The following is a 22529-nucleotide window of genomic DNA, read 5'->3' as shown; positions in this document are numbered from 1 at the left end:
TGCATGTGATCAAAATAGACTAAAAATGTTAATAAAACCCATTATTTACAATTCTTATATGCTAATAAAAACTTTTAAAAATGTTGCCGCTGTGATGTAGCTTGGTCATTCCTAAAAAATTAAATATGCAATGTTACAATCCCATTCCTAGATACATTCTTAAAAGAAAAGAGACTAGAAGCCAGTTAGCAAGTAGTTGTCAGAGAATGAAGGGAAGCGAAGCTGGGAGCGATTACTTGAAAGGCAATGAATATTCTTCCTAGTGACTTAAAACAAGTTTTGATCGGATGTGCTGACGCATGCTTTGATCTCAGCATTCTGAATGCAGAAACAGGCAAATCTCTTCGAGTCGGAGGCAAGACTGGTCCCAGGCTCCAGCCTGAACATTAAAACCAAACAAAACAACCCTCTAATGGAGAGGTGACATTTGTACAGCACTGTGATTGTACCAAAGGTCACCGAATCGCTCACCTTGACTCTCTCTGATCTAAACAGTGTAGGGTCTGGTTAGCACTTAGGTGAAGATTCCCTTGGGGAATACTTGGTGCTGTAGACTTGAGAAACAAAGAGATAAAAGTACGTTATATGAACCTCAAATTTTAAAGGCTTCACAAAATAAAACAAGGGAAAGACAGATAGCGGGGTTGGGGGTTGTAATGGGGAAATGAAGGAGAGGAGGAGAGAAAGAGAAATATGAATTGCTTAAAATGCTAAGGGCATGCCCTGAGAACTATCTGCAGATCGGTTTCGGGCACGGTAGCAACATCCCCCCCACGCCCTCATTAGAATGAAATCAAAGCAAGATTTCAAACCACCTGTCTACCTGGCTGGGTGTTTCAGAATTGCGACTGGAGGCGGGGTTCCTGGACCCACCCACTCCGCCAGTCAGAGCAGGCTGCAAGGAGGACCAGGGTGTTGAGTTTGTTCCTTTGTTTTAAAAAAAAAGGTTAGCTTTCTGTGAGCCAATAGTGGGTTGGCCTTGTGAGGAAGAGCAACAAAACACGTGAGCCAGATAAGGGGTCAACACATCATCCCAGAAAAGACTCTTGGTTGGCAGTGGAGCCCAGATCGGGCGGAAATCTTTTCCAGACCTCGACCATAAAAGCGAAGTTGTTTTATTAAGAGTTGGGCATTGCAGGATCAGGCAGGTCGGAGGACTGCACCCAGCCAGAGGGCATCGGGAGCAGGAATCCCGGACCCCGCCGCATACCAGCGTCCGGAATACAGGGGTCCCACGGTCCCGCGGCTCGGTCTTCCCTTCTGGCCCCGGCCTCGGTGAATGGACCTAGGTACTTCAGCTGACGGAGCGAATGTCTTTCGCATCATCAGAACAACATGCTTTATACTTTCATCACGCCGAAAACCAAAGGAAACCTGGAGCAGAAGCAGCAAGCACGATTCGTAGTCCCGAACACCAAAACTAATGTCTGCTTAGCGGGAGGAACGCCGCCCCAGCTTTAGCTTCATTCTGGCTCACGGCGAGCTCCTGTAGCAGGGAGCGAGCCCGCAAACCCTCCTTTTCTTTTGGACCCGGCTCCTTTAGCTTGCAAAGAAACATACGAGTTAGGGGAAAATATATTGGTAAGCATTAGAGGGAAAATCGCAACATGCTGCACCAGCGGAGCCTTCGATAGCTCAGTTGGTAGAGCGGAGGACTGTAGTAGGTGTTGTAATGGCAATCCTTAGGTCGCTGGTTCGATTCCGGCTCGAAGGACTTCGTGCATTATTTTTAGCTCCCGTGGAAACGCTTACTTGAGGATAAGCGATGTATTTGCCTAGCTACTGCTGACCTTGGGTAAAACACGTAGGCTGTTAAGTAGTCGGAGTACAATGTGCCTTGTTCGCGCACTAAGTGTAAAGATATAGTGACATGTACTTCAAGAAAAGTCCTTATTGCTTATGTGTTTATTACAGGGCTTAGTTTTAAAACCTTGTTGAGGGTTCCACCGTACGTTATTCTCCAAATTACATTAGAAACCTTCCTCTGTGGAAACCTTGTAAAAGTTACAGGAAGGTAGGACATTACAGCTGGGGGATTAGCTCAAATGGTAGAGCGCTCGCTTAGCATGCGAGAGGTAGCGGGATCGATGCCCGCATCCTCCACTTCGTTTTGCGCACTATCAGGTTTACGGTCTGTTGTCCGCGTTTTGTTACACAGTAAAGCAAGGAGCACCGTAAGCAAAGATCGGCTTCACATTGTTTTTTCTTATTCGCAGGTAAGTTTTTTCCTGTTTCCAGCTCCCTGCTTTGTCTTTCCCGCCTCGGGGAGGCGGGCCGTTAACCGCCTACAGAGAAGACGCCTTCTGAGCTGCACTCAGCGGTGGCCCGCGGAAGCCCCCAAACGGCCCCCTCACAGGTACCTGCCAACGTGCACGGAACCCTGCGTGGCGACCAATGGCAGTGCGCTTTACTGGGCGGGTAGCCAGCTGCAGCTGCGGCCAATAGGCAAGAGACTTCTTGTTTCCTGGCAGAGTGGGGTCCCGGCACCGCGGCTCTCTGGTTTTGTGTGGGTCCCGGGTGGAGGGCCCGGGTGCCGGGGCCCGAGGTGCCGCCTCGCTAGCGGGAGAGGGAGCGGGAGCAGCGGCCCGGAGAGAGGTGAGGGGCTCTGCGTGGACTGCGGCCGCGCCGCCAGGCCCCGCCCCCTTCTCTCAGCCCGCTCCGCCGGAGCCCCGGTCGAATGCCACCCCGCCCCCCGGCCTGCCGCGGCCGGCCGACCCCGCCTCTGGTTGACTACCTCCGCTCCTGTGGCCTCACCTCTGACCCCTAGGACCAGCCTTCCCATCCTCCAGTGTATCTGTCTCGACCCCTCCCACGCTTCCAAACCCCACCCTGCCCTGGACAAGCCAGGCAGAGCGAGGGTCCCCGGGAATCGAGGAGCTGCCTGCTGCTTCCAAGCGGGACTCTACTGGCCCAGCCTTCCTAGGGGTGCTTAGGACGCCCGTTACCCACACCTTCGAGGGTAGCTTTTGCACGGGCTCGTGTCTACAGGGCGGGAGGATGGAAACAGACCCTAATTGGAACTGAGGTTCAGGGCAGGTGAGCAAGTGGCTTTGGCCGGGCATAGGCTACGTTTTCATAAAAGGCGTAGTAGAGGAAGGGGGTGGTAACAACGCTCTTCAAGGTCTCAGAGAAACAACAGTATAACTCTAGCCAGTGCTTGTGAAGACAAAGAGGTAAAGAAAGGAAGCTACCATTTACACTTAGAAACTTGGTTCTTCCTGCTCTGGGCTGCCCAGTACAAAGCCAACCTAGGAAATTTTAACATGGCCCCTCTCGTGGAGTCTGTGGCAGCCATCTGACCTCTGGTCTCTGCTCCTTAGGTTGTTAAGAAGCTTGAGAATCTAGCGTTTTCCAATTCAACTAAAGAAGCCATTGAACATTCGATTTGGGAATAGTGGCGATGTAGTAAAACAGGGTGTTTTTAGGTCACTCATACTCCTTGGGTGTCCAGGGACAAAGTTGTGCTTTCTCTTGATCTTGCTGAAAGGCGATTTCCATGTTTTCTAAGAAACAGAGCGCTTGCTTCATAGAGTAGTAAAACCATTTCTTATTTATCCAGAGATACCAAAAAACATTGTTTCATTTTCTGACCACCCTCCCTATCCCAACTTTCATTTTTTTCCCCAGCTCTCAGGGCCTGTGTGGGGCAAGAGGATGCTTTCCCAGCCCCGCCATGGAGCTGCGCTGTGGGGGATTGCTGTTCAGTTCTCGCTTTGATTCAGGGAACCTAGCCCATGTGGAAAAGGTGGAGACTGTGCCTAGTGATGGGGAAGGTGTAGGAGGGGTGGCAACGGCCCCCACTACTGGTTCTACTTCTTCCCCTGACTACGAGTTCAACGTGTGGACCCGGCCAGACTGTGCTGAAACAGAATATGAGAACGGGAACAGGTATGAGGACTTCGGGGTGGGGGTGGGGTGGGAATGCCCAAGTGCCTGGATGCACAGTGTAGCCAGTTCTTTGACTCAGCACACACCAGCTCCGTATCTCTCCTAGCCCCTCCTCCCTTTCCTCCTTGCTAAATAGCCCTTTACTGTTTGGACTTTATTTGATTCAGCTTTCCCCCCACATCCGCTCCCTGACCCTCCCACATCTAACAGCTGTTCTCTCTTTTGGCTCTCAGGTCATGGTTCTACTTCAGTGTCCGGGGAGGGACTCCAGGAAAGCTTATCAAGATCAACATTATGAACATGAACAAGCAAAGCAAACTATATTCTCAGGGCATGGCCCCCTTTGTGCGCACACTGCCTTCCCGGCCACGCTGGGAACGCATTAGAGAGCGGCCCACTTTTGAGGTAAGTTCTTTAGTAGGAAGAAAGACTGGAAACATATTCCTGAGAGAAGACCAGGCGGGTGCAACCCCTACGTTTTAGTATCTTCTTTCTTCCACACCTAGCTGGGGTCCAAGATGAGCCCCTGCTTCAGCAAGCCTGAAGAAGCTGGTTCTCATGTGAACAGTGTCAGAGGGAGGGAGTTGGTAAAGGCGAGAGAGGCATGAGGTCAGTTCCCCGTGTCCCCACAGGAGGAGCTCCGTGCTGACACAGATGACATGTTTGCCCCCTCTTCCTCCTCTGCTCCCCAGATGACAGAGACACAGTTTGTGCTCTCCTTTGTTCACCGTTTCGTAGAGGGCCGGGGAGCCACCACCTTCTTCGCCTTCTGCTACCCCTTCTCCTACAGTGACTGCCAAGATTTGCTAAGCCAGCTAGACCAGCGCTTTCCAGAGAATTACTCTACCCATAGCAGGTGCTAACCCCACTCTTCCCCCGCTATACTGTGGATTCTATGGCACCTCTGCTGCTTCTCGAATTTGTCCAAAGAGCTCTTAGCCAGAACTTCACCAGTCCTGTCCATGTGTAGAGTTTAGCATTTTGACAAAGGTATTCCTTTGCCACCATAATCAGCACCTACACCACCTTCTCCCACCTGCCCAATGCATGCCTCCTGCTCCAGCTCTCGTGAGCTCTCCTACATTAGCCAGTACTATGGCTGCTCAGCACATCTTCTTTGTCTTCCTCTAGTGAGGGCAACTCTCTGTGTACACAAATTAATCTATTTTGATGTACCACAAACTAGGAAAGCAAACAAAAAATTGACCCTTAAATAATAGGGGTGGAGAAGTGACAGCAAGATGAGTCAGTGCATAGAGAAGGGAGCTTGCTGCCCAACCTGACAATATGAATCCATCCCTAGAACCTACATGACAGAAAGAGAGAACCAAGTTCTACAAGCTGTTCTCTGACCTCCACATGTTGACATGTGCACATGCATGTGTGCTCATGTAAAAATACACACACATACAGTAAAAACTTCAGTCCTGTATTCTGCTTCTAGCAGTGCAAGCCCACATGTATCTTAGCCTCACCAGTTCAAGGGACTATGAGGCCCTGAAAGTTATGGTGAGGGACCAGAGAACATAATCCTGAGCTGGCAGTGCTTCGTGCCTCTTGCTAGGACTTTAGGGACTTCTGACTATTGATTTTATCCCTGTAGTCCTCTGGATAGCATTTATTACCACCGAGAGCTTCTCTGCTATTCTCTGGATGGACTTCGGGTAGATCTGCTAACAATCACTTCCTGCCACGGGCTTCGAGATGATCGGGAGCCCCGTCTGGAGCAGCTATTTCCTGATCTTGGCACTCCCCGGCCATTCCGTTTCACAGGCAAAAGGGTAAGTAAGTGGGAAGAACATAAAAGCGGTCTTCTTGGATGGAAGAGATGGCTCAGTTTTAATACTCTTACAGAGGATCCTTGTTTGGTTCCCAGCACCCACCCTGGGCGGCTGCCTGTAACTCCTGCTCCAGGGGATAAAATGACTTCTTGTGGCCTCCACAGGTACCCACATACAGACACACTGACATACACACAAGTAAGACAGTACTCTAGCTAACCTTATCCTATCTCCAGCCACTGTGGCTAGCTTAAAGCTGTTACCTCTACACATTCTAGACCCAGCTTAGCTTATAGCTCAGGGCAGAGGATTACAATCTTGTCCCTTGGGTAAACAGCCAGCTAGAAGTCTCAAGGTTCTTTGTGCCTCAACCACCCTTGCCCACATATTTGTCAGGGCAGAACTATAGCACTACTGACCTGTCCACTTTCTTCTCCACCTCAGATATTCTTCTTAAGCAGTAGGGTACACCCTGGAGAGACTCCGTCTAGCTTTGTCTTCAATGGCTTTCTGGACTTCATCCTCCGACCTGACGACCCCCGGGCACAAACTCTTCGTCGACTCTTTGTTTTTAAGTTGATTCCCATGTTAAACCCTGATGGTGTGGTCCGGGGCCACTACCGGTAAGTAGCGCAAACAGCCTTTCTGCCTTTTCCCTAGTCTCATGTCTCTCTTAGCTGTGAAGGTCAGCCAGCCTTCTGGCTGGTTTGTATTTCCAGTCCTTTTATACCCTAACCAGCGCAAGCCCCTCTGATCTTCCAGTGAGCTGAGAGGGGATGAATTCATGTAAACACATCCTGGGTGGGAGCAAAAGTAGGTGAAGACTAGTTGGGTCAAGGGGACTGTCCTTGGATTCTGTGGTGGCCTGACAGCAAATGAAAGAAGGCTTCTGTCTTCTTTTCCCAGCATGATTTAAGCCTTTCACTTTACAAGTCTTCCAGTATCTTTGTCACCTACCCTAGTGTCTCCTCTGGTGGCCCAGACATCTAGAGCCTGTTGAGTCCTGTCTTCCTACAGCACGGACTCCCGTGGAGTGAATCTGAACCGTCAGTACTTGAAGCCCGATGCTGTCCTGCACCCAGCCATCTATGGCGCCAAAGCTGTGTTGCTTTATCATCACGTGCACTCACGGCTCAACTCCAAGAATTCCTCGAACCAGCAGCCCACTCTTCATCTTCCTCCTGAAGCTCCTCTTTCTGACCTCGAGAAAGCCAATAATCTCCACAATGAAGCTCACCTTGGGCAGTCACCTGATGGGGGAAACCCTGAGACTTGGACTGAGACAGAGCCAGCAGAAGAGAAGACTGACCCGGTGTGGATTATGCCACAACCAATTCCTGAACTTGAGGAACCAGCCCCTGACACCATCCCCCCAAAAGAGAGTGGTGTTGCTTACTATGTAGACTTGCATGGACATGCTTCCAAAAGGGGCTGCTTCATGTACGGAAACAGCTTTAGCGATGAGAGCACCCAGGTAGGACTCTAAACACTGTGTGGCAGTAAATACTGTAGGTTAGGAGATAAGGGGTAGTTACAAACAAGGGGAGGAGAGCCTTCTAGAGGAGCAGGAAGGCCTGTGCACACCACCTCTGCCCAAGCTTCAAAGGATGGAGAGATGGCACTAGGCCATGTATTTGTATCTTAGCCATTGTATCATGGTGTCTGAGTGAAGAGCAAGCCCCAGCATTCCAGTCTTCCATAGAGGTTTGAGAACCAGAGAAGAAGGAAGATTTGGAAGGGGAAATCTAAGAGCTTAAAAGAAATAATGTCCAATAGGGAGGCTTGAATAAACCTTGCTCACTGCTGATGGTTGTGATGGCGTAGTCAGCAGAGTCACGTGACTGTCTGCCTTATTTTCCTTGCCTTGTCCCTTCTTTCCCTGTCATCTTCTGAGTTGCCTTTTCTTCCCCCACACAGGTGGAAAACATGCTGTATCCAAAGCTCATCTCCTTGAATTCAGCCCACTTTGACTTCCAGGGATGCAATTTCTCAGAGAAGAACATGTATGCCCGAGACCGTAGAGATGGCCAGTCCAAAGAGGGAAGCGGCCGTGTCGCAATCTACAAAGCCTCAGGGATAATCCACAGGTTGGAAGGAAACTGGCATAGTTGAGAAAATAACTTGTTTAAAGAAAAAAAAATTACTTATTCCAGGGTGCTTGAGGGGCTGGAACCACCCAAGTCTTCTCAAAAGAGAGCCTCAGTTAGCAAGGTTGGCATTAATCTGGGAGTCTTATTTTTGGAGGACTTCCTGGGCGCATGGTCAGTTGTTACTTGGGAATTATTAGCATTTTCTCTCAGTCTTTACTTGTTTCAAAGTGATTACCATCTTAGACCATCTCAGTGTCCCTCAGTGTTCTGTTGTAACACCTGTTCAGGCAAGACACTGATGAAGATCTCTGTTTTAGCTACACACTTGAATGCAACTACAACACTGGACGCTCAGTCAACAGCATCCCTGCTGCCTGCCATGACAATGGTCGTGCCAGCCCCCCTCCCCCTCCAGCTTTTCCCTCCAGATACACTGTGGAACTATTTGAGCAGGTATGAATCCATAAGAGTAAGTGGGAAAGGGGAAAACCCCAATCTGGGAAGAGTTGTGATCCAACGCTAAGATCCTTCCTCTACAGGGTTAGCCGTCATAATAGGCGAGAACACAGGCGTCATCTCTGACCCCGATCATATACTTTACCCCGCCACATCTAAGTAAATATGTGGTCTGAGCTGTTCTCCCTCATGGGTTTAGACACTCCTAGGTTCAAAAGCACCCCATTATTGTAGTCTTGATGAGTCTTTCTCTAGGCACCTAAGAGGAATAGAACTGTAAGCTGTAAACAGCACAAACTCTTTCTTCTGGGAAATTCATGGTTCCATGCACACCAGCCCCTATTTCGAACAGCGAGTTGTGAATTTACTTGAGATAAAGAGCCTGGGCACAAAATTCAGAGTATCCACTGTTAGGTCTAGCCTCTTCTCTCCTCTTGTGTTATGCACCACACCCCCAAATAGCAGCTAGAATAGAGGATAAAATACTGAACCAAACTGAACTCCCCACAGGTGGGACGAGCTATGGCCATCGCAGCTCTGGATATGGCAGAATGTAATCCATGGCCCCGAATTGTGCTGTCAGAGCACAACAGCCTCACTAACCTGCGAGCTTGGATGCTGAAGCATGTGCGCAACAGCAGAGGTCTGACCAGTGCTGTGAATGTAGGCGTGAGCAAGAAGCGAGGCTCTCGAACCCCTCCCAAAAGTAACAAGTAAGGAGAGGAAAGGAGAATGCAGGGAAGTTGGCCAGTTAGCAGTGAGCTTGTGGGGAAAGGCCACATGGGGAGTGTTTCCTGGGTACATGGAAACTGGTAAGATTACCTCAGCTTCTGAGAATGGGATCCTCTTCCCTTCTACTTAGAGCTATATCTAAGGGAGCTGAAAATCAGGCCAAGGGGACTCCTAGATCAGAACCCAAAACCCACTGTCTTTGTCGCAAGGGTGTGGCAGGTCTCAGGTTCCAAAGGTTGTGAATGACTAAGTGAAGAGGGTTCAAGGGCCAGCACCAACAAAATAAGAGAGACATTCTCTGTGAAGTCAAGCTACTTAGGATGATCCTTCCAAGATTAGCTGTACGGTATGCTCCAAGTGAGATCCTCCTCCATTCCTTCCCTTCTTCCCGGGAATGGATTCCTATGCCCTTTTACCCCAGAAGTGAATTTTAGTTGCCATATCCTGAGGAAACTTTTCCCCAGGCCCAGGGTTAACTAGCATCTGCTCTTTTCTAGTGGATTGCCTGCTTCCTGCTCTGAAAATGCCTTGAGCCGGGCTCGAAGTTTTAGCACCAGCACAAGTACTGGTGGTAGCGGCAGCAGCCAACAAAATTCTCCACAGATGAAGAACTCTCCCAGCTTTCCTTTTCATGGCAGTCGGCCTGCAGGGCTGCCAGGCCTGGGCTCTAGCACCCAAAAGGTCAGCCATCGGGTGCTGGGCCCTGTCAGAGGTAAGCCAGTCTGGGAGCCCCTGCAGCAGATGTTTGGTTGTTTGGGGCATTGCTGGGGGGAAAGAGCTTGAAGACATACAAGGGGCGAATCAATAAAACTAGTCTGTAGCAGAAGACTCTGCAGCCTCTCCTGCGACCTTGTTGTTCCCGCGGCATAACTTCAGAGCAATACTGTGCATGGCCAGCCATAAGAAGAAGTCCTGGGGATTGTAGCGTCAGCACATGTTAGGAGCCAGGGATATTTCCAAGGACAAAACACTAGCTAAAGCAGTGCCAAACACAGACATGGAACTTCCATCAAGGACAATGTCACAGTGTCTTCTTGTTGGCAGTAGGAGGAAATGTCTTTAGAATTTAAATGGTAGCACTGGAGAATGAGGAGCACTATCCACTGCCTCTGTGGGCCGAAACTTCCGGCTTTACAATAGCAATATCAAGATTCCAGTTCTTCCCAAGGAAAGCAGAGCTGAAGCAGCTCCTAGTGTAAGCCTACAGCTACCCTTCCCAGCAGTGCACAGTTGCTCAACTAGTAAGTACCCTCGGGTCTTACTTGATAAAGAGACTCTGGGTCCGAAGTTTATGGCCACAATGTGGACTTATAAGGGGTGGAGAATGGGGGCAAATTGGAGAAAGCTGCAGGAATCTGGACTGTGGTGAGAGAGACTTTTGTAGTATTAGTCTAGAAATATATAACACAAATCAGTACTGTTGATGTGTTCTGGGCCACAGGATCTTGTCAAAACATGGGGGGAGGGCTGTAAGGTGGAGCTAAGGGCTTTGTTGTCCAGCTGTACCATATTCAGTTTGTAATCTGGCTTTTGGAATGGCCCTGCTGTGCACTGGGTTTACAGATCCAGTGTCTATAAATCTGACTGCTAGTTAGAGAAGCTGCAGAGGAAGCCGAGCTTCAGCTAACTAGGATGTTTCCATTCCTGATAGGAAACCCGTTCTATTTATATTCCAAACCCCCTTTGAGATTCTGTCTAACTTAGAAATAATTATATGCACTGGGCTTTAAAATATTAAATCAGTAATAATAATGTTTCATATTTAGATAGCATTTAATAGAGATAAGAGAATATTGCAAATAGTTTCGCTTATCTAACCAGGTCGTGTGGGATGGATGATGTTCCCATTTTTGTGATGAGAAAACTTTAAAAACTTCCTTTAGGAAGCTTATCCAACTAGGTGTGGTGGCACACACCTACAACCCTCGCTTGGTGGGCTGAAGCAGTCTTGGCTACCTACTGAGACTATGTCACAGGGGTGAAGCTGGTGAAGAGTGGGTTATTCCTTAAGTGGCAGTTAACCCCCACTTGTCTTTCAGGCTCCAGTATACCTAGTCTCCCCTGTTAAATCTGGGTGAAGATTTTTTATTATTGTGGGTTTTTTGTTTTGTCAGAGATTCCTAGATCATAGCTTATAATTTCTTCGTTAGCATTGTATCTCCATCTTTGACCACAAAGAGCCTTTTCTGTAGATCACTTCTGGAGGATTCAAGGCAGACTTACGATTTTTTTTTTTGAGGCAGAGTCTTGTTGTACAGCCTAGATTGGCTTTGAGCTTAGGATTCTTTTGCTTCAACTTCCCAAGTGCTGGATTATAGGCAAGCTACGATTCGCAGGCAGCTGTAGGCAGATTTTAGTATTTAATTGACATCCTCCAGCTCCACTTCCTGATGCAGTATTTTGCAATGAAATCCTTGAGGTGAGGGCTATATATTCTATGTTACTTCCTCAGAGAATTAACTGAAAATATGCAGCCTGAGCACTAAGTAATTCTTGGTTGATTGATTTGAAACTTAACACAGGAAACAAGATAGCAAATACAACATAAAAACTATGTGCACATTATAAACATCCAGGCCGTTTGGAGAGCTACTGTGGTAGGTCATAAGTAATTAAACAAAGAATGCTCAGTTGAGAAACAACTTTGAAGAACAAGTAATATGTGGCTTGACAAAACAGCATCCCAAAATGAGAATGACAGCCATGCTCAGAAACAGCTCCTGGGCAGACAACAAGACGTACAAAGGGCTATGCTCTTCACCAAAGACATGTGGGAAGTGTTTTGAAAACAAGGATGTTAAATTAAATGAGGCATATGGTAGCAGCTATGGTTGCTTCTAAGAAAATGAGAACAAAAGGAAGTGCACTGCACACCTGCACGGGGGATGGGCTTGCAGTCATCGGCACATGAGCTGACTGTACCAGAGTCTGCAAAGGAAAGAAATCGAAGAATTAGAACAGAAGCAGCAGGGCCAAATAATGGCAAAAGACAGATGAACTAAGAGGCTTCAAACCTGTGTGCTAGGGAAAGTTACAGTGACATTAAGACAGTTGGAAAAACAAAAGTGAAAAGCCACTTTAAACAGGCATATGGAGACATCTATGGAGATGTCTTCTTGGCAGTACCACAGACAGGGCAAGTGTAGAAGTGCCAAGTGAGAAGGCACACTTCCTCAGGTGGACGAGCTTGGAACTGAGCTGGTTAGAGAACCGATGCCCCCCACCGCCCAAGACTGCCATGTACAACAAGTACATGGCAGGAAACTGGCTTTAAAGTCAAGGGGTTAGGATGAAAGTTTTATCAAAATAGACATTGTAGCGAGTTTTAAAAAGTGAGGGTTAGGCATCTAAGAATTCCCTGGGAATTTACTGGCACAATTCTTTGAAGACCCCAAGGAGAAAAGACTGGTTCTGATTCTAGATAGGGCTGCAATGCAACTAACATTTGGACGTGGCATCTTCAGTCAAACTATTGAGAAAATGTACTGTTCAGTGTGATCTGTCCTACCATTTTCTTTGTAACATTTGTTGCCACACCTCTGGGCTCTTTGGCCTCAACCACAGCAAGTGATATGGTTTGTTTATATTTATGTATTGTGTGTCTGTCTGTATGTCTGGGTGTAAAGGCACATGCCTCAGCCCCCATGTGGAGGGGAGAGAACAGCTGATGGGTGTTTTCTTTATCATGTTGGTCTTGAAAATTGAGCTCAGCTTGTTAAGCATGGTGTATTTTCACTCATCTATCCTGGCTTTTGTTTTCAAAGCTAGGAAAAAACATGACTCCAGATCTCAGAAATTTTAACTTGAAATGTGCTTATATTTCCCAGCTCCTAAATTTGGATTGTGATAACTTAATTATTTTCACTTGTGAATTTATAAAATTCTGATGTCAGGTGTGGTGGTGAATGTATGTAATCCCAGCACTTGGGAGATAAAGACAAGGTCATCCCTTGGCTAGATAGTTTGAGGCCAGCTTGTACTACAGGAGACCTATCTACCCACCCATTCCCCATTAAAAAAATTCAATTACTGTTTATATTTAACTATACATTTTATTGGTTTTATTGACTTGAACAAACATGAGATTGGAGGTTCTAGGAAGTTTTCCCAGAAAAGATCTGGCCAGCTCAGCCAGTAGTGTAAGGCAGACAAGGGAACTGGTCTGAAAGGCACCATCTCGAACTGTGAGAGATGGCACCTGTAAAAAGCCAATGGAGCTCCAACTTCAGACAAACAGAAAAGCTCCTAGCTCAGGAGGCCAAAAAATTCTAAGTCCTAATTCCTAGTACCTGACCTTAGAGCAGAGTCTACCTGATTCTCCCCAGCTGCAAAACATGCTCTACCTACCCTCCCAGATCTGTAGGAAATGATAGCAGTAGCTGTGCTAGCTACTGTGTCATTGGAGAACAATACAGAAGTGAGAAAAGTCAGAGGCATGCATGGCACTGCAAAGAGCAGAGGTGAACAGCTGGCGGGGGAAGATTGGGGGGTGGGGGGGGGCAGCGTGACAAGGCTGCCTCTCCTGTACATTAGACATATGCAAGAAAGACACCCAGCGCACACAACTCCATGATCACGCAGTAGCATCCTTCAGTTCTGCTTTCTGGAGATCTCATTTGCATGACCCTCGTCTTGACCCTTCAGCCTATCCACAGACATAGATGTGAAAGATGAGGTACTTAAGTACGAAGGCAGGGCCTTTAATTGTCTTCCTCTCACCAGGACCCTCTCATCCCACCTTAGCTGTCACTTCAGCTGGATTATCACTACTACTTGTCTGGTCTATGCCTTGGCTCCATTAACAGTCAATTGTTAGTGGGCAGTGGTAGCGCACGCCTTTAATCCCAGCACTTGGAGGCAGAGGCAGGCGGATTTCTGAGTTCGAGGCCAGCCTGGTCTACAGAGTGAGTTCCAGGACAGCCAGGGCTATACAGAGAAACCCTGTCTCCAAAAACCAAACCAAACCAAAACAAAACAAAAAAACCCAGTCAATTGTTGGTAGAGTAGGTTCCTCTGGAGGGAGTCCATAGGACTTGCTGTCTTGACCACCACTGCCACTTCTATTCTTTCAACTGCAAACAGTGCTGGGCAATATCCCCCAACAATGTGCCCTAGCACTGTGCCCAGCACTTCAGTGTTCAGTAAACACTAAAAAGTTTGGTTAGGAGTCAAGTTGGTGCTTATCTAATCTTTCTAATCCTTGTTGAGTTGTAAGAGCCAACTGTGTAAGCATTCAAAGATTCAATAAGATCTACAGGGAAAGATGTCCCAAAGACATTTTAGAGAGATAATGTAGAGTCTAGGTATAAAGCAATAAATTGACACTGCCAACTCTGAGGTTTTAGATTCTAAGTTAAGGCTCAGAACATGCATCCCAACACATTCCAGGCGGAGCACCCTGGCCCAGCTTAGCAGAGCATGGCTCCACTGCTATCCTGCCAGTCCCTCTTGTTACAGTGAAATACCATTTCATTGCCTTTGGAAGCAGAGCCTGTCATGTTGCCCTGCCCTCAGCATCGCACTGTCGTGGCCCCTCTTCTTCTCTCTACAGGAATGGAGTAAGGCCTGTATTAATTAATAGGAGGCAAAGTCAAAACACAAAAGTGAGCCACCTGTGTGTGTTCGTTGACAATTAAGAGGAAGGCCCGGGCAGGTTTTAAGGCAGTCTTTAAGAAATTGATTGAAACAGACTATATTTTATACCTATGTTTCTCAGACCAATCTGATTAGGGACAAGATTCCCAGGCTTTAGATTTGCTGTCTTTCTCAGGATCTAGTCTCCACTCTGTACTGACTTTTTTGTCTCTTTATCTTTTATCTGGTTTGCTTCATCAAAAGCTTTAATCACTTTTTTTGTATGTGAAAGAATCTCATATAGCCCAAGTTGGACTCAAAACTCACTCTAGACAACCGGCCTTGAATTCCTTCTTCCTGCTTCTAGCTTCACGGTGCGGGATTACAGGTGTGCATTAGCATATGCCAACCACTTGCTTATTACTTCCTTCCTCAGGGTAAGGTGAAGGTTCAGCCCATTTGCATGGTTTCAGCTTGCCTGTGTATAGACTCTGATCATCTTTAAACCCTATTATCTCTGTCTTCTGTACTGAGGAACATGCTTTTATTTTTGTGGCAAAGTCTCACTATATAACCCTGGTTAATCTATAACATTGTATAGACCAGGCTGGTTTTGAACTCAAGAGATCTGCCCACCTCTGGGATTATAGATGTATATTCAGCCCCAAGAGACAGCCCCACATCTACATTTTAATCAGAATTACCAGGTCTGTACACTTGAGGACCACTGAGTCACTGATGGTGGCTCCTGTTTCAGGTTGGTGTGGCCACAAGTCTCTCTGACTTCTGATGTTGTATCAGCGTTTCAGCTAACTCCCACTGCCCACTAAGCTCTGGTTTTGTGCTCTTTGCTCTCCACCTTAGACTGTATTTGGTATCCAGTGCAGCGTCACTTAGCCAGAAAGGCTTCCACCCTAAGAGCATCATTCATTTTGAGATTCATTATGCGTAACTTCAACTTAGAGACTTCAGAAATACTCTTTGAAACAGAGACTCATTAAGCACAAGCTGGCCTAGAACTTGTGATCCCCCTGCTACCACTTCTGCATGCTGGGATTACAGGCATGTCCTGTTATGTACATGCCTGGCACTGCCTGCTAAAATCCAGTACAGGCAAGATGAAGTTGCTGTCACTAGCTTCCAAAGCTAGACGTTTTATACCTAACACACATAACTTGTATCAGAGGACACTTAGACTGTTGACATCACCATTTTATTTGGTTCTATGGTGATCCAAAAGTATCTGGCACCTGCTACAGCTGCTGAACCTGCAATTCCCCTATCCACCATCTGTCTCTCTGGAATCCCACCCCTCAGAACTTGTAAAGGTCCAGCCAAAGGATACATCAGAGTACTACCCCTAAGAGTTAAGTATGCCCTTAAACTTTAAGAGGTGATGGACCTATAAACAACTTCTGGCCACGTGAAAAAGAAAAAGGCGCCGAGAACTAATTCTCCCTGAGAATGGCCAAGGCAACATTTACAGGGAGCTGACATTTGAGACGGAACATGGAAGATAATCAAGGAATTCTCTAAAAAAGAGAAACTGACATTTTAAAGGACCCACAGAGCTCATAGCAATAGCGGCTGAGGTATGAGTGATCAAGTCAGCATCTTAATGACAGGTGGCCTGGAGACACAGCAGACAGGACTCTGGATGGGCTACGTTGAAAGGGTTTGAATAGACTATCTTTAACCCCCAGAATTTGGGCTGGAGAGATGGCTCAGCAATTAAGACCACTGACTGCTCTTCCAGAGGTCCTGAGTTCAATTCCCAGCAACCACATGGTGGCTCACAACCATCTATAACAGGATCCCATGCCCTCTTCTGGTGTGTCTGTGGTATACTCATATAAATAAATCTAAAAGGAAAAAAAAAAAAAAAAAAAAAAAAAAAAAAAAAAAAAAAAAGGCCTTCAGAATCTAGCCACATGTAGTAATGCATGCATACAGTCCAAGCCTTTGGGAAGAATGCTTGGCAGGAAGACCAAGAGTTCAGGTCTAGCCTAGGTTATAGAGAGGGAGGAGAGTCTGGGTGACACAGTGAGAATCTGTCTATAAACTGTTTCTCCTTTAGCTAAGCCAGTGATTTTTTTTTTTTTAAAACCAGGCTTCTACTTTAGGATAATAACTTGGTGGCACCTATGTAAAGGATGAATAATTTTTTTTTTTTTTTAAGTCAAGCTGAGAGAAAAAGGAAAGTGAGAGGAACAGACCTGTATGTAGAACTGCAAAGGAAGAACCATTAGGATCTGACTGAACAAACAAGTGCAAGGGAGGAATGGGAAGATGAAGTAAGCTTGCTAGCAGACAGGGACGAGAACACACTGGGGTAAAGATGGATTTGGTTTGGCAATCAAGGACTTAACAGGAAGAAATGTCTGACAGAAGACATTCTGGGAGAAAGGGGCCTTAGAGATTTAAAGATTTAAGAGAAGACCAAGGCCAGATGGCTGGGAACACTGGTCCTTAAGTGGGAGGAACATCAGCGAGAAGAGAACGGTTAGAGGTAAGAAAAAAGCTCTGCAAGCCATGTTTTAGAAGCCAAGCTCAGTTACTCTTTAACAAACTGGTAGGATGAGATACAGATGACTGGAATATTGGATGTCTCACGGGGTAAGTGATTGATTGAGAGCTTGAAAACAGGCTCCTGACCATGCCTGGCCAAGGGAGGCAGGGCAGAAGCCTATCTTACACTGTCTCATTTTTTGATCTTTTCCCTGCTTATGTCCTTTCCACTCAGAGCCCCGATGCCCAGATAGAAGGCGGCGGCAGCAGCCATTGAACCATCGCCCTACCACAAGCAGCCTGGCCCCATCCCCAACTCTGGCTAGTTCTGGCCCAACCACCTCACGAAACATGGGCTCCTGCCTCCTGCCCAATTCACTCAGCTTATCAGGTCGGTACCCACTGCCCCTGAAACCTGAGTTGCCCAACTTCTTCCCTTCCCTCCCACCCAGGGCTTAGACAGGCTACTACCTAAGCTTCAAGAAGAAACTTCTTCAGCCATACTGCTACTTAGCCTGGACTTCTTTTTTGACCTGCTGTATATATACAGGCCACTTCAGACCAGGTGCTACTCCTGGTCCCTCGTGCTCCTAACGTGCCTTGGCATAGGAGGCTGGGAGTCCGTGAAATGAACTTGTAAAATAAAGTAAGAGCTAACACACTGAGTGCTCACTCTGCGCAGGCACTGCTCTGGACTGTCTAGTCCTCACTTTCAGAGTTCAAGACCTGAGGACTTTTTCTACCTGCAAAGTGCTACTTACCCAAGTTCCCCAACTCCAAGAGCTAAGAATGGTGGATAAAATCACGGCCTTTTCACGTCATTACTACAAATGCCATCCGATACTCTAAACTTAAAGCCACATCCAGTTCTTTTATGTTAGAGACCCAGCGATATAAGGAACTAAATGGGATTCTTTTTCGTTCTTGTTTTTGAAACAGGGTTTCTCTCAGGCTGGTCACAAACCCACCAGCCTCTGCCTCTTGAGTGCTGGAATTAAGGTGTCCACCACACCTGGCAGGATTGTTTCCTATAATGAATCCAACATATACTGTACCAACCTATCCATTTTTAATCAGTACAGAATGGACTTCGGTTTTTTTTTGTTTTGTTTTCTTTCTCCTTTTGAGACAAGGTCTGTGTAGCCCTGGATGTCCTGGAACTCATTATGTAGACCAATTGGCCTTGAACTCAAAGAGATCTCCCTGGAATGCTGGGATTAAAGGCATGCCACTATTGCCTGCTGGACTGTACTCCTCAGTGCCTAAACGCCTAAACGTGATTGGTGTAAGCTCTAAGGTTTACAGACTGAGCTGAGCCTGAGGATTGATTTTCACCAAAGGTTGCAGCTTCACTCCTGGGATCAGATTAGAACTCCTCAGAAGCAATTTTGCCACCAGGAAACATAATATCTAGAGAGGATTTGGTTATTACAACGGGGAAGGACCTAAGGGTAACCAGCACATAACAGTTTAAGGTAGGGATGCTACTAAACATTGTACATGCACAAAATCACCAACAATAAATGACTGTACTGCCAGTTTTCCCGTGATGCTGAGAGTAAGGGCTGCTGGTATAGCTCAGATCTGGACTCAGCACTGAGCACTGGCTTAGCAAGAAATCCTAGGTTTAATTCCCAGCACCATAAAGGGGACGAAACAAGGCCAAGAACCGATGTCAATGAAGTTACCTTCTCTTCTAGCCCTACCTTGATGATCAGTTCCCTCTGTTCTCTAGGGAGCAGCTGCCCATTCTCGTCTTCAGGGGACAAGCCAGAGGCTGTCATGGTGATTGGGAAAAGCCTACTAGGGGCTGGTGCTCGGATCCCCTGCATTAGAACTCGTTTGCAGGTAAAAATTTTTGGGGTCTTTCCATGTCCTTAGCATTAGCAGAACCCAGCAAGACACTATTCTAAACACTGGGGGTGGGCTGGGAGGGGGAATGAATGTTCATTCCTGTTTACAGCCTTTTATAACCAGCCTGTCAAGAGTTGCTGTAGTATCTGTGTTAACCTTCCCAGTCCTAATCAGCCAGGTTTCTTGCTTGCTTCAGACTCCATTGTCCCTGCCAGATGCACCCCAACCACAGCCTGATAGCTTTGGCTTTCCTACCCGTCCTTAGCTTCTCCTCTCTTTCTGACCAGACCTGCCAGAGGAGAGTTTCCGCCAGGAGGGGTCCCGGATTCCCCAGGTAACACATCTGGTTACTGCTCCTAGTAACAGTTCTACCATCACCTCCAACTCAGACACACTTCCCTTCCTAGTTTGACTGTAGCTAGATAGAGGCAGAAGCTGACTGGACGGGTAAAGCTTAAGCTGCTCTGGCAGGGGCGGAGGCTGAGAAAGCTGAGGGATATCTGCCAGTCCCCTACCATTTTTCTTCATAGTGTTTCTCTACCCAGCCACCTCTTAGCCATAGGATACCCATGGAAGTGAAATGCTGGGTCCTTTTACCACCTTTATATAAGTAGGACCTGGTATGCTGTCATAAACTGAATCTGGAGTTCTATAGCTGCCACCCTGTCTCATCATCTCAGTTAGGAGCAGTGCCCAGGAATTCAGGGTCCTAGCACCTCTGCTGACTTCTGTACTAGATTAAACACGGACACTCTAAAAGCAGAAAAGCCTCGTGGAAGAAGCCAACTTCTTAGTGCACCCCTGTCCACACAGGCTAGGCCCAGGTTGGGCCGGAGCTCACCGCCGACTCGCAGAGGGATGAGAGGCTCAAGCCCCACATCCCCCATCCCCCAGACCAGAGAGAGCAGTGAGCTGGAGCCGGGACCCCACTCTGCTACACCAGGGTGAGCACCGGAGTCCAGTCCTTCATTCCAACCCTCATTTCTACTATTTATTCCTTCACCCCATTTCAGCATTCAGGATAATCTTCTCCCTTTTCATTGATCCCAAAGACTAAATGCACTTTCACTAAGAATCTAGTCCCTGATTTTTATTGTACCATGGCCTCAGTCTTCACTTTAAAGGATAACTTCTAAATTAGTCTCTCAAGGCACTAGCCAGCTGACTCTAGTAACAGGCAATAATAAATCTGCCTCTCCCTACCCAGCTTCACATTTCCCTTTTCACCTCCCAGCCCCTGGCTAACAGACCAGGAAAAGGGGGCTGTTTCCACAACCCTGATTTCCTGTCTCTTCTCTGTTGCAGGCTGCCTCAGGCCGGCCCCCCACGGCCCCGCTCTGCCCCCGCCTTTTCTCCTATTTCCTGTACTCTATCTGACTCCCCATCCCGGATTTGTTACAGCAGGGGGCTCTTGAACCAATGTGAGGTTTGTTTTGTCCCTAAATCTCCACCACTCACTATTTCTCCCAGGGTCTGATAATGCCTTTACCTTCGTGTCCAGGATATAGCCCTAAGGTGAGGGAACACAGTGAAATGATACGTTAGTCCCGTCTTCCAGCTGCTGGTACCATGTGACAACCATAGCTCTTTGGAATGTTGGCCACTGTCTGAGGCCTTGCAGAATATCACCTTGAGACAGAACAAAACAGGGACCTGCCAATCCCTTCCCTCCCTCCACAGCACAAGATTTTGGGACCACAAAATATATATATATATCTATATTTTTGTATTGGGGGGAGGGAGTAGAAAGGAAAGCAGCCCCTTATTGGGCCCTATTCAGTGGCAGCTTCTTGCTCCATAGGGTTAAGGAAGACTTTGAGGAAATAAAAGTTGTTTGGAAAAATCCAGGTGTAGTTGCTTTGTATGCTGTGATGGGTAGGAGAGATGAAGTGAAGTGTGAAGGCCCCTCACACCCTCCATCTTGCCTCAGACTATGTCCTGGAACCCTAGAAAAAAGGGGAAAGACCCGAAGTAAGGAAGATGCTGCAGTTTCCTTGTGGGGCTGGGGGAGGTCCTTAAGGAGCCAGCCCCCGTCTAACCCATTTCCCTTTATATTACGTAAGCACACTTGGTTTCTAGACTCTGCTCCCCTTTTTCTCTATGCTTTCAATTTGTAGTTAACCCATAAAACAAAGTCCTTGGCTTCAGAACATGGAAATAACTTTTACATCTTTCACTGCCCCGCCCCTTCCCAAAAACTTCCTAAATAACACCTCAGGTTCTGTGGGAAAGTGGGGCTGTTAAGGGCCTGATTCCCCCATACTTGGCAGTTACTGCCTTTGTGTGTACTGGTGTCAGCGCCTCCGTGTAACCATACCCTATAACTTGGGCCTCTACCTACTGGAAACCTCAAAATGGGGAATGAGGGAGGCTGCGAAAATCCATTCTCATTCAAACAGTAAGCCGTTTAAGGGAACCGAAGCAGAATATGTCAAGGCACTGTACACAATGCGAACGAAGGGGCTGCTCAGTTCTGGACTGACAAGCTTGGCTCCACACTTTCTTACTTGAAGTCCCTAAGTCTGCAAGCCTTGGATCAGCCTCACTCAGACCAGAGTCTGAGCGCTACTGCCCCGACCGTTACCTGGGGCGGAGAAAGCGCCACTTTCATTCCTGCTTCTTGGGGTTGTTTACTGCCACGTAGTGATAGAGGACCACAAGCAAGAAAAGCGACACGCCCAGCATGTTGGCGAAGATGGCGAGCTGCACGTCCGTGATCATCCTGTGGACAAGGAGAAGGACTGAGCCTCGGTTCGCGCACTCCTTGTTCTCTCACCAGGCCAGATCCTCGCCACTACGATCCAGCCTCCGCCGGGCTCGCCCGTGAAACGGCGCCTGCGAGCCTCTCACCTGACCACCCGACTCCGACACTACTGCTGCACAAACTCCAGGTAGGCGACCTGAGCCGGAACTTCGTAGTGCTAGCTGGGGAACAACGTGACACTTCCGGCTTCTCTACCCTGCCGTCTCGTCTGCTCCGGCGGCGCGCGCACAAAGATCGGGTCTTGGGCGGAGACTAGAAGGGCCGTCCCACCGCGAGGGCGGAACAGGGCACGGGCAGAGGCGGGACACGGGCCAGGATCCCGCCCTTCGGTCGCAGCTGGCTGGGATCCCGACCCCCCACCCCTACCCCTGGTCACAGCTGGCCGCAGCTGGCACTACGGGATGCGGTTAGCTTGTGAAGCTGTGGCGACAGTCTCCCGGGAGCCCAGGAGTGGTTTTGGGCAAGGGTGCAGCAGGCGGGAGGCTGGGCTCGGACCTACTTTCCTGTATGCTGCCCACCCTTCGCTTCCCTGCCCGACCAAGCCAGGTGCTTCCTTTGGGTCCTGCCCTCCCGGTCCCCTCCCAGGCTCGCTGGCGTGGGGATGGAGTGGAACGTGATGTAGAATGGGAACAGGATTGAGGATGCTGGTACCCTCACGGGTGTTAGTCTTTCTGAAACCACATCCTACCAAAGGGGCGGATCATGACAACTTACTTGATTAGTGCCAGTCTCAGGCTCCCAGTCTCCGCCCCACTCCTGGAGGTGGGCGTCGGAATTAGGGTGGACTCTCTCATAATCAAAAACCAAACGTGGGATCTCGGCCAAGTGAGAAATCACCCCCCGGATATGAAGGAGGGGGTAGGAAAGGAAGGGCTGGGACAA

At 48.0% G+C, this 22529-nt stretch overlaps 2 protein-coding genes and 2 non-coding genes across 14 annotated transcripts; 3 read left to right on the top strand and 1 right to left on the bottom strand.

The window, feature by feature from the left end:
- The first annotated feature begins 1040 nt into the window (after nucleotides 1-1040).
- Agbl5 (AGBL carboxypeptidase 5) lies at nucleotides 1041-20728 on the top strand. Of its 11 annotated transcripts, none has more exons than XM_076942185.1 (17): nucleotides 1041-1581; nucleotides 2217-2356; nucleotides 3628-3888; nucleotides 4122-4293; nucleotides 4581-4744; nucleotides 5492-5669; nucleotides 6114-6292; nucleotides 6687-7143; nucleotides 7587-7756; nucleotides 8077-8212; nucleotides 8726-8928; nucleotides 9445-9659; nucleotides 17265-17420; nucleotides 18765-18877; nucleotides 19171-19217; nucleotides 19697-19827; nucleotides 20189-20728. In XM_076942185.1, the coding sequence occupies exons 3-16, from the start codon at nucleotides 3674-3676 to the stop codon at nucleotides 19743-19745; spliced, it is 2454 nt and encodes an 817-aa protein (XP_076798300.1). In that variant the 5' UTR covers nucleotides 1041-1581; nucleotides 2217-2356; nucleotides 3628-3673; the 3' UTR covers nucleotides 19746-19827; nucleotides 20189-20728. The 11 variants fall into 11 exon arrangements, with proteins under 11 accessions (XP_076798300.1, XP_076798299.1, XP_034369943.1 ...); XM_034514056.2 differs by lacking the exons at nucleotides 1041-1581; nucleotides 2217-2356 and adding exons at nucleotides 2505-3036; nucleotides 4395-4481 and having other exon boundaries at nucleotides 20189-20693; XM_076942184.1 differs by lacking the exon at nucleotides 1041-1581 and having other exon boundaries at nucleotides 2225-2356; nucleotides 19621-19827; nucleotides 20189-20507.
- Nucleotides 1625-1714, top strand: Trnay-gua (transfer RNA tyrosine (anticodon GUA)). The gene is given in 2 exon segments: nucleotides 1625-1661; nucleotides 1679-1714. It is a non-coding gene; the product is annotated as a tRNA-Tyr (tRNA).
- On the top strand, nucleotides 2031-2103 carry Trnaa-agc (transfer RNA alanine (anticodon AGC)). Its single transcript has one exon. It is a non-coding gene; the product is annotated as a tRNA-Ala (tRNA).
- On the bottom strand, nucleotides 20587-21739 carry Ost4 (oligosaccharyltransferase complex subunit 4, non-catalytic). Its single transcript, XM_034514059.2, has 3 exons — nucleotides 21734-21739; nucleotides 21468-21605; nucleotides 20587-20829 (listed from the first exon to the last, which is right to left on the bottom strand). The coding sequence occupies exon 2, from the start codon at nucleotides 21602-21604 to the stop codon at nucleotides 21491-21493; it is 114 nt and encodes a 37-aa protein (XP_034369950.1). The 5' UTR covers nucleotide 21605; nucleotides 21734-21739; the 3' UTR covers nucleotides 20587-20829; nucleotides 21468-21490.
- Between the last annotated feature and the right edge of the window lie 790 nt (nucleotides 21740-22529).

This window comes from Arvicanthis niloticus, chromosome 11 (genome assembly GCF_011762505.2).
Source record: "Arvicanthis niloticus isolate mArvNil1 chromosome 11, mArvNil1.pat.X, whole genome shotgun sequence".
Taxonomy (NCBI): Eukaryota; Metazoa; Chordata; class Mammalia; order Rodentia; family Muridae; genus Arvicanthis; species Arvicanthis niloticus.
The sequence above is the reverse complement of the archived record's forward strand: the minus strand, read 5'-3'. Positions and strand labels throughout refer to the sequence as shown.

Excerpts from the sequence above, each read along its gene's own strand:
- Agbl5 (XM_034514052.1), top strand. The coding sequence starts at position 3,674 with ATGGAGCTGCGCTGTGGGGGATTGCTGTTCAGTTCTCGCTTTGATTCA. Across the intron at positions 3,889-4,121 it reads GAATATGAGAACGGGAACAG|GTCATGGTTCTACTTCAGTG; the intron begins GTATGAGGACTT and ends TTTGGCTCTCAG. Across the intron at positions 8,213-8,725 it reads CTGTGGAACTATTTGAGCAG|GTGGGACGAGCTATGGCCAT; the intron begins GTATGAATCCAT and ends AACTCCCCACAG.
- Ost4 (XM_034514059.2), bottom strand. The coding sequence starts at position 21,604 with ATGATCACGGACGTGCAGCTCGCCATCTTCGCCAACATGCTGGGCGTG.